The 11,722-nt window shown below is 32.2% G+C and overlaps 1 protein-coding gene across 1 annotated transcript in view; it reads right to left on the minus strand.

The window, feature by feature from the left end:
• The window catches only part of LOC127727027 (von Willebrand factor D and EGF domain-containing protein-like), a 29,810-nt gene extending 20,434 nt beyond the window's left edge, over positions 1-9,376 (minus strand). The window contains exons 1-6 of the mRNA XM_052234416.1: positions 9,102-9,376; positions 8,683-8,769; positions 7,603-7,981; positions 7,306-7,455; positions 4,634-4,846; positions 3,079-3,290 (exon numbers count right to left, since the gene is read on the minus strand). Coding sequence (XP_052090376.1) covers positions 3,079-3,290; positions 4,634-4,846; positions 7,306-7,455; positions 7,603-7,737 — 710 coding nt within the window. The 5' untranslated portion in view covers positions 7,738-7,981; positions 8,683-8,769; positions 9,102-9,376. The remainder of the gene's footprint in view (positions 1-3,078; positions 3,291-4,633; positions 4,847-7,305; positions 7,456-7,602; positions 7,982-8,682; positions 8,770-9,101) is intronic.
• Positions 9,377-11,722: the final 2,346 nt, after the last annotated feature.

Here is an 11,722-nt window from a genome sequence, read left to right on the forward strand (position 1 = left end):
TCATATAGTTCTGAACCAAAATATGTATGGTTGCTAGGTACTTTTATATCAATAAAGGGTCGTTGCTTAGAACTTTTAAAATGACCTTGACCTCTCAAATTTAGCCTTGTTACCAAATAAAAGCAATAATTGTTCTAAACATTCATTTTTTCTATTTAATGTTTGCGTCCGATTGTTACTATTTTTGACAAAATCTTAAAAAAGACTATAGAAAAAATATCAAGGTCAATGTCATCAATAATCTTTGACCTTTGGGTCAAACTAAAGGACATTTTCATCTTATATGCATCTTCTATCTGTAACGGTTTGTGAGATATTGTGATCAAAATTCATTAAAAAATTACAAGAATTACTCTTTGAGGTTCCCATGACCCCCCCCCCCCCCCCCCTCTCCCCCAAGTAACCTGAATCCAAAACCTTTTGTCATTAATTGTTACTAGGCAATAGTGATAGTTTTCAATAATAACCTCATTATATGGGTGCGGATGCAAAAATATGTAATAAGTTCATTCAAAATTACTATAGTTTGCCTTCTTGAATGTGATGAAAACTCCCGTATGTCAATCAATGCTGCCACCTTCAACCCTTTTTGTTAGAACTAATATTTATCTTTTGTCTTACTAATTTAATGTTTTATTTTAATGAACAAATGAGTGCATGATAACTGCTTGAAGTTGGTCATTTTTCTAGGTCAAAATATGCAATTTTGAGCAAAATTCCAAGGGAACCCGTTACCATGGCAACGGGGACATAAACTTTTTTTTTTGGTAATTATATTTCTGATAAGTTTATCAATAGCTATCAACAAACAAAGTTTCAAGAAAATCGGAGACTAAGCAGGCCGCAACTTGGTTGGTGATTACAGAGAATTCCTAATAAAAATTAAACTTCTACCGGGTTTTTTTTGTATGAAAACGAGATAAAGATAGTTCAATGTTCATTCAAAATCGGGAGGTAACAGTTTTGAATTGTAGAGTCATTAAATATACTAGATACGTTGATAAAAACAATACCTCTGTTCATATATTGAATTTTCAAAAAATGCCGTTTATGATCTTCAGGATTATTGATACACGGGAACAGCCTATGTTGACAAAAATCTGTAATTATAGTTCTACGCGTACATTCAAGAAGTGGTCTGAAAAACGAGATTCTGTCACACTCTTTCAAAATATCATGTAATTTACTAACTGATATTTGACCAAGTTTGCATAATAATTGATGCCTACCTATTTTTTTTAATAAGAGATCGTCAGGTATATAATTTTTACGATGTTCAAAATCAATGATTTCGATTGATACCTTTACCATGTGATCTATTTTTTGTTGTCTTTTATCACTTATATTCATGATAACAATATAGGAAGTTTTAGATCTTTTTCCTTGTCCCATTATATTGTCATTTAGATCGAGAGGATATGCCTTCTGCAGTCGTTTAAATTCAAAACAGTTCTCAAATGTTACGGGAATCTTCAAATTGTTTATGTTATTGTCCTTGTTTTTTCTGGATCGATTCCAAAGGTTGGAATTTTATAAATTTATATATTGTGATTGTGTTTTGCTAAATGTTGGTAAATCATACTTTTTAATTTCTTAGGTTTTCGGAAGCAGTATAGCATGTGTTCTGAAAAAAATCTGTCCTAAATACTGTATATTTTACTTTGGCTTGGTTCAAGTAACCAGATAAATGAGGCTTTGAGTTTTTCAATTAATGTCACAGGAAAGGGAGAGCAAAAAAACTCTCCCGTTCACTGTTGACCTATCAGTATTATTAAAAGATAATATACAGGAGGTTGATCCTTTTCTGGCATTTTACAGGAATATTTATGACTATGCATGCTTTACCAACCATACAATCCTTACAGTCAAATTATGGAATAAGACACAATCGCTAAATGTATAGATCGGACGACTTTTCTTGTTCATCTAAAAAATGTAAAACCGAGGAAAAATGTCGCTTGTGAATCATCATATCGGTCAACCAATTTATGACGGTGATCATAAAATAGATGTAGTGTCGATTTCAGTAGTCCTTTTCGTACTCAGTTTGTGTCAGGATCAAACCCCTGCTAATAAAGTCCGTATAATGTGAACATGCACATGCGTTATGTACCAATTGAGAAATGTAATACACATTAAGATTTGACAGAATTGGAAAGCTAAAATCCTCACGATTATTTTGGATCCAGGTTTGAAGTTGTCTACCTGAAATTTTATATAAAAGTCGTGCATAAACACACGTTATTGACTTCGTTGGCAGAGGTGCACTCCTTGCACAAAAACTGGCATCAAAAAGTATATAAAAAATAACGAACGCCAAGGCAAATTCAAAAAAGGGGACGTCTTTATATATAAATAAAGGTTTTTGAGGGACTGGAGATCGTCAATTTATCTAATATGATATACTTTTTTTTTTCCTTAACTACTTATCAACAATCCCAATTTACGCGGTGGACTATAGAGTTTTGGATAGTAGATATACCTATTGTGAACAATTTATTACTTTTTTCTATTATTAAAAATGTTTCACTTAACGTGTCTGTTCAATGTTATTATATTTATTGTACAGTAAATGCCTTTGTAAAACTGATTACGTGTATTAACATCTGCTGTAAAATGTTAACTGGGAAGTATAATAAAGGCCAAATTATATAAATTAAAACACTTGATTTTTTATTCTCCCTAAAGGACCTGTAATTGAAAATTATATTTTTCAAGCTAAACAATGTGATGCGAATGTAAACAAAACGACAACAATAAGGCAGGTTCAGAAAGTGGTTAATGGGGAAGGGCAATAAATACTAAAACATTCGATGATATAATATTATTGACTAAAGTAAATCCTATATTTTAACAACATTTCCTCTATTTAATAGGACACCCCGTTCCTCCCCTCTAACTTCGGATACGAATAAATAAAAAGAAACAAATATAACAAAATCGTAGGTTCCTTGATCAAATACTCTAAAAATAAACCTATGAGTGGAAAACAAATCACAAAAGATAGGGGGAAAAGGGGGGGGGGGGGGTTTAAATGGTAACCCTTTTTATCTCTGTGCATGCAAAACCAAATAATACCTCCAGGAATCTGCAAATGACTGTTCGTTGTTGATCGGTCCGTTCTGACGATGAGTAAAATCTTCCGACTTGTCTTTTGTCGTACTTGGAACACCACATAAACCTCTTGCTTCATTGATATCAAAAATAGATGGCTTTATTGCAATCATTGATATAAATTTTGACCATCTTGATATCGTAAATTTGATTTCTGTTCCGGTAGGCAATGTTATCTACAAAGTAGGAATAACCACATATATTTACACAAGTCTGTAATACATAAAACAGAATAAATTAACCTAAGATTTTAATTAAAAAAACAGTAAAAAGTTTTAAAAAAAACACATTGCTGTTTAAATTTTTGAACAATAAATCTGACAAAAGAATGAGAACAATCATGCTTAACCTGGTTTTCTACTTTGGTAAAATGCTAACTCATTCGAAGGACTGTGTATCGAATTCTTCTTCTATGTACGAATACTGTCTTTATTCCGCCCTTTCACATTTAAGCTTAAACGTATTCTTATTTACTTCACAACCATGGAATTTGTTATGAATATAATCGACATGGTGTCGTAAACAGCAGTTTGAATGTTACAGTTTGCTTGCAAAAAAGCTATTTACCAGAAAAAAAACTCCAAGGTGAATTAAAATAGCGGAAGTCCATAAAACCTGAACGGAACGAGTGAACATTCCTGACTAAGTACAGGCGTTTTCCGAAGAAAACAGTGGGTTAAACCTGAATTTATAGCTATCTAAACCTCCAACTTGTATGACAGTTGATTATGGTTCCATTATATTGACAAAAATTGGGTGACCAACAAACATAATAGGTAAATGTGACAACAATTAGGACCCAACAGCCAAGATTGTGTAACCATACTTCACAACTGACTAAAAAATCCAAACAAACATACAACCAAATCCAACAAAGACGCCAGGAAAACAAATGTTGCAGTCCATTACAAATTTGACACAGACGACAACAAAAACGTTTATGTAGTTGATAGTATATTGGCAAAGACGCCGATAAAAAAGTTTTTGTGGTTGATAGTACACATCGTATATAGCTCACACCTTCTCGATAAAGTACAAATTAAATAAAGTATAACTACAAGGGTAAACACAATGGAAACAAAACTGTGAAAATAACCTCTGGCGTCCGAATCGCTCCTCAGCACCCACCTGCACCAAGAATGCCCAAAGTCGAAAACCAGATAGCGGGATGCATAAATACCGAGTCACGTCTAAAAAAAATCAAACCAAACGAAACACAATAGCACGAAGACAAACAAAGGGAAATATGTAAAGCACATAAAATGACACACAACTTCAGCACCCATAATCTATCAATCAAGACCATAGGAGACTATAAACATGTACGTATAAAATACGTTTATTGCGCCATGTTGTCTGTACACCTGTATTTGTATAGTAATTGCCCTTGGGATTGCCCTTTCTATTTATATATTTCTGACATTTTGGCACATACAATACGGTACTTCACAAGTCGTACACTAGTCATACACAGAGACATTTGAGATAATACATTTCCTTTTTGTACTTTTGAACAAACCTTGTAATTATTTCTATTATGTTCTATCATTAAATCCTGTGCATCACAACTTATAAGCTTAGTAATAGGTTCTTGTAGTAAATGCTTCTGTGTTCTTGATATCGTCTGGCATGTCCGTAAGACAAACAAAGAATTGCAACTTCTTACAGCTATACCACAATGACACGATGATCCTGTCCAGCCAAACCCACAGTTTGTAAATAAAGCGTGCACCTGGTGCATAGCAGAAAACATTATTAGTTTAAACGGAAACAACAAATTTTCGTATTACTTGTGTCAGAAACATTGTCGAGTCATTACATCGTACTTCTATATTTTTATATTTTTGTTTTCGCTAACCATTAACTGATACCCGTTGAACAATCATGAAACTTTTAAGTCTCATTGTTCTTTGACTGAGGAATGTGGCCGCTGCTTTAAGAATAAAAATGATTGTCAATGATTTTTTCTTGACTTCAACGTAAACAAAATCTTATCTAGTTATATATAGGTTGTAATTCTGTAAATGTAGACAATGCAATTTCCCATAGGAACTCCCTTTGCGGCTAAAAGTGTGCCACTTTTACTATGAAGTTTCGTGAAAAATTATATCCCAGAACGGAAAGTTGATATGCACTACTATTTTATTCAAAGGTCAAAATATAGGGCTGTGCGGTATATTTTCAACATTTATATGCCCTGAACTTCTAAGAGTTTTAAACTTCTACTAAAATTCTATACTACCCCTACCTCCACTTTTGGACCTCCTAAGAATTAAATTTTAGGCGCTACCATGTTTTTCTATACTGGTAACATTCCCAAGTTATGTCTCTATGAGATGAAACACAGAGATCATATCTGGGAACCAGTACGTTAACAACTTAACATATCTATGAATATAAAGCTTGTGAAACAGCTGTATTTACAAAGTGCAAACTATACAAACATTTATTTTTCAAATAGAAAACTCTTGAAAAACACATTTTCTCACAACAATACTTATTTATCAGAATTATAGCCTTAAAGAAATCACTGCATATACTCTAAAAAATTTTAAAAGGACATTTTATACCCCCACCCCTGTTTCAATTTTTTTAAAGAATTTGAAAACAAGACTTTAATTATTGTCAGCTTACCCTATGTGCATGTTTTTTGACATGAAATGTCTAGAACATGTTTGAAACTATTCTTATAACAAATTAAAAGCATTTCAGAATACTATAAATGTAAAGTTTAGTAGTTAATCATTCCAATATTCAAGGATATATGAAGTATCCAATCCTGCCTTTGTCCACATCTAACTGTATGCATATTTGTCGATCAAAATTAACAATTTTTACCTCAAATGGTCAGTGTAGGAATGTTGTCACAACAATATCATCTCTAGCCATATATCTAACATAATTTAGCTAATATATGAAATAGAAGTGTTTAAACAAAGCCATATTTTCAAAAGTTGTATGTATGAAGTTACCAGTCTAATGTATGACTTCACTAAATGTTTTATAGAACTGACTGCTAACATCTGTTTTTTGCATAATTTTAAAGCATAGTTATTGTTTTCTATACAAAAGACCTTTAAAATAATAAAATCATAGCATTTACAGGTTAAATTATCTGTTTTGTGACCCAGAGATTAGGCATTTTTCTGGGGTTTTTTTTGGCACTGGGGCCTCACATTTGCTAAATTATTTTGCTTTTTCTGTGAATATGGAATATTCAGTACATATTTAGGATAGAACACACTATTGTTAGTTTTATTGAGGTATTTTTGTATTTCTAGCTTGTATTTTTTTATGCCACCGTCACAAAAAAGCTCATTCAGGTGTAACAGCTTAATTTTGGGTTATCGACAGAACAAAAACACCCAAAAAAACAATATTCAGGAAGGATCTATGAGTTTCAATGACTGCGAAGAGTAAGTATAAACACTTCTAAACAATTCAAATAACAAATATGCATACATTTAGAATTTATTTTGAATCCAGGCCTTTAAGTAAACTATGCATAGTGTAAACTGTGAATTTATGCTAAGTCATCATAGTTAAGGCCCAGGATTTTCTCAATCTTCATGAAATATTCATAAAACTTTGTATTTGAGTTCATTTCATTTAAATCTCTGAGATAAACCAGATTTGGTAAAATTTTACATGTTCTTTTTTTTCATCCTATATAGGTTGCAATTCTGTAAATATAGACAATGCAATTTCTCATAGGAACTCCCTTTGCGGCTAAAAGTGTGCCACTTTTACTATGAAGTTTCGTGAAAAATTATATCCCAGAACGGAAAGTTGATATGCACTACTATTTTATTCAAAGGTCAAAATTAAGGGCTGTGCGGCATATTTTCAACATTTATATGCCCTGAACTTCTATGAGTTTAAACTTATACTAAAATTCTATACTACCCTACCTTCACTTTTGGACCTCCTAAGAATTAAAATTAGGCGCTACCATGTTTTTCTATACTGGTAACATTCCCAAGTTATGTCTCTATGAGATGAAACACAGAGATCATATCTGGGAACCAGTACGTTAACAAATTAACATATCTATGAATATTATATATATCTCCCCAAAAGAGGCGTGGCTTGTGAAACATCTGTATTTACAAAGTGCAACCTATAGGTAAATTATAGTTATAATTATAGTCATAATAAATTAATTCACTCGTTTGTAATATCAGTACATACCGAATAAGGACCTATGTCATTCTGGTACATAATAAATTCCCCAACGTTCATATAATGATACAATCTCCCATCGAAAGTAGTAATATGGGGGTCGTTGTGAGACATACATTGTCTGTCAATAAGTACAGAATCCCTGTCTATAACTGTGATCTGAAAGAACAGACTTTTCAATGAACACACATATTTTTAATTTGATCGTGATAATTTGTTGAAAATAATAAGGAAATACTTGAAATAACTGCGCTAATTTATATGGCAAAAATGGAAAATCATCATAAAAAGCTTAGCCTATATTACCTTTATATCTGGAACTTGTACATCTCTCCAAATTTCATTTAAATCCGACACTGCTGATGTAGATATCTTGAGAATTGTCGATCTGTCTTGAAAGTTATACAGTGAGTCACTAAAACCATACACTCGCAGTCTCATTTTTCCAATGGAGACTGTTCATACTTATACCACAAAATTGAGCTTCAAAAACTATATCTCTGTTTGCAATGTTGTTCCTGCATGATACTGAAGTTTGATCATCCATCGGTTGGAAAATGTAGAAATCCTGTTCACAATGTGTTCTTATGGCGTCATGCGATGATATACACCCAACTGGTACACTTGAAGTAAAGGTTATGTCGATTGAGTCTCCCTCATTCACAGTATATTCATATTTTGCTGGCTGTAAAGGAAACACACAAAGAAGAGGTTGTCGTGGAATAATATGCGCAAATGATTATTCTTTTTTTTTTTGCATAATCGAAATGATAATAAGAATAACTTTCATTAAAAATAAACTCGAGTTTATAACTTGATTATGTATACTTCTAGTAAAATATAATATAATGCTATGTTTATTTCAATCAAGATTTATACATTATAGGTTAGTTTATTCGGTAGTAACAGACTCTTTTCAATAAAATGGAGTGACAACAAATTCTACAAATGAACACTTTTTCTAAAATAGGTTTTGTAGATAGTCTTTGTGGTATTTGGCAGAACTTTTCGTCTTTCTTTTTTTTTAATGTTCTTCAACCTTGTGTTTGATTTGGCGTATCAACTGTTTTGAATCGGTGAAACTAATATTTTGTGTGCGAAACGTACAATGTACTAAATTATCTTGATTATAAGCATGGTATCTTCAATGAGTTTTTACAATTGGTGATAATAACTGTCAGTGAGACAATATTCATCATCATTATCGTGATTGAGACAGCAGGTTGTCCAGATTTTATTTACTGGTCCGTAAGTTTCATCGATAATTTAACTATCTCGATTAGATAAATCCGATAATTCACTTGTACCAATGTAAGAATCTATATGAAAATTGTATAAAAGTTTTAAAAGGTTTAAATGCAAACGAAGAAAAAAAACGTGACTTACAAAAATCCCAGCTTGATATAGTTGACTATAGAGAAGCAATCCAGGTGCTGAATCTGTTGAATATCTCATACGAATAGCACATTTCACCTGTATAAAACAAGAAGTCAGTACTGAGTCATTGTTTAATAGCCTCTTGGCGATTTGCAGCTTGACGTATTGTATGGACAACTATCTGTTGCTGAAGACTGTATGTTGCCATCTAGATGTTTTTAGGTTATTTGTGTAGTTTTGTTGTTGTCTTATTGACTTATAACCCGTCTCACCCCTTCATTAATTCCTATAGCATTTTCTAACAGATACACATACAACATCATAACATTTAGTACTTTGAACAATTTTAGAATTTTATTCTGATATTCATAAATTCAATGTTTGTTTGAAATTATACACAAGAATACTTATCGTATTTAGGCAAGTACCTCCATGTTCATCTTAAATTGGCTGATCCAGTCTGTATCCCTAAGAACCGTAGAAATTATATTTGAAAATTGTACATTCGAATGGCTTTTTACATTAACTCCATTTATGTACCCGTGAACGTCATAAACGTAGCTGCCTTCCGAAACATCAGCAAATGTACATCGAAATACTGGTAATAAGCTAGAATAGGATTGGTTACCATGTATTGGTATTTGAAAGCTTTGTCCTTCTATCAGCTCAGCGTCAACATTTACTTGTACAATTTCTGTTGGAAAGTTAGCTATTGAAGTAGATAGTTAATGCTTCAAGTTAAAATGAAACATACAACATTTCTTTCACTTGAAATTGTATTTAGATTACATTTACCAGGTATATGCAAAAACGAACAAAAAGATAACAAGGAAATTAAAATCATAAAAAAATATGAATATTCGGGGAAGTTATTTCCTTGTTGAATCCTAGCATTCCCTCTTTTAAGAAATGGTCATTCATAATTTTAAAATATAAAAACACCACAGAAGTTCCAAGGAGTGTATATCAATCACATGTCAAACACATTGTGTAATTTTTGCCTTGATAAAGGGTTCGTTCAGGCGACGTCACCTTGTTTTATACTGAGGAAAACATACATGTATCGAGGAAAGATAAAATACATATCTAGAAAAAAAAACAGTAAAGTAACCCATATGATAGCAACGTCACGAATAGTGAATAGTGTGAAAAAAGCTGTGGACATCGTTGTATAGTGCTGAAAAAGGATAATACCAAAAACAATAAAAAATCAATTTATCTTTGATCCTCAATATTCTTCAACTTTCTACTTTATTTGACCTTTTTAAGTTTTTTTATTCGAGCGTCACTGATGAATCTTTTGTAGACGAAATGCACCTGGTATCAGTGATGAGTTAAAAACAGAATTAGTATATGTCGTCAAAGCATTCAAGAGTCCTAGCACAATAGCAAACAACATAACTAAACTGATGTTCTTTATCATAGATATTACTGGTTAAAATTAGACAATTTAAGTACTAAGAACAATTTTTGAAATTAAATACATATGGAAGTCTCTAAATATATAACAATATGCAGTAAAAGTTGTAACTAACACATGATAAAGGAAACAAAACTGAATCCAGTTGTCGTTCGGGTGGACATTCAGCAAAATTACTAAATTACTAAATATAAAAATAAGAAGATGTGGTATGATTGCCAATGAGACAACTCCCCACAAGAGACCAAATGACACAGAAATTAACAACTATAGGTCACCGTACGGCCTTCAACAATTAGTAAAACCCATACTTTTAATAAAATCGTTCTTATTTAGTTGAAGGTATCCTTCGCCTCTCTTTTTATGCTCTATTGAAATTAGAAAAAATAAGGTTTAAAAACTTACACTTGCACCCTGGATAATATCCAGTATCAGAGGACATTTCCTCAGGACAGACAACTGGGCCATTTCCTAGATATGTAGAATACAAGTATACATTTTCTTATAATAACATGTGTAAACGGATTACTTTCTGTAAACATCTTTTAATTACAGACATTCATTATTGATTATTTTTTCCTTTCTATGCATGTGTCAAATAATCAAAGTACTGAAGTACTGAACATCGGATGATCGCAAATTCTTGTGGATGGTCAAAAGCACTTGTCACAGAAAAAAATCACACCTCTATACCTGAAACTGAGGTTAATGTACAGGGATATATTTTTTTCTGAGACAAGTTCGTGCGTGGATAATGAATAAATGACAGGAAATTCAACCTCACCGTAATAACTATTATATTGTAGTGATACAAATCAGTATTAAAATATACCAGTTACATATATATATAATTTTCATCCATTTGTATTTCATTCTATTATACTATTCTAATAATAGTGCAGTGCAAGTGCATGGTGGACACTCTTCTGTAAAAGATTGGATATGAGTAGGCATTCATATTTTCCCGCAAAAACAATTACAGAGTTACCGGTCCTTGCGGGATTGTCGCAAAACGTTCTTGAGATATTCTTCCGCATGCTTTAACACAATTTTTCGGTACGTGTGCATAGATATTATCAATGATTTTTTACTTATATATATATATATATCTAACGACAAAACATTTTCATATTATTAATTTATGTTCTAAACAAAAATATTTTTATAAGTATTCATTGAAGAGATGTATTTATAACAAACGATAAGGAATGTTAGTTTGCACTCGTTAATATCCGCGTATTTATCATGTTTATAGATCGGTTACAAACCCAAAACGAAAGTTACGTAATGGAAATCTAGGCGATAGCAATACATCGGAATGCCCTCACGGTCATCGCGATGTAAAAAGAAATAGATTGTTATAAAAAAACGGAACGATAATTCAGAGCTATCATTACCAAATAAATTTCTTCGATACAGGTTTACTTCTAACAATTAATAAGTTTCTGAACTGAACCAAGGATTCTTAATGGCAAAGTTGATGTTTTCTCTTCGCAATGTCTTGCTCTCGGATGACTATTTCCGCATACTGTATAATGATACAATTTTTTTTCGTGAGCCATATGATCTGTGCCACCTGTGTAACGGAAACTGCTTGCACGTCCGGACTTCATTTGATCTGAATGTATT

Source organism: Mytilus californianus, unplaced genomic scaffold (assembly GCF_021869535.1).
Source record: "Mytilus californianus isolate M0D057914Y unplaced genomic scaffold, xbMytCali1.0.p SCAF_19, whole genome shotgun sequence".
In the NCBI taxonomy this organism is placed as follows: domain Eukaryota; kingdom Metazoa; phylum Mollusca; class Bivalvia; order Mytilida; family Mytilidae; genus Mytilus; species Mytilus californianus.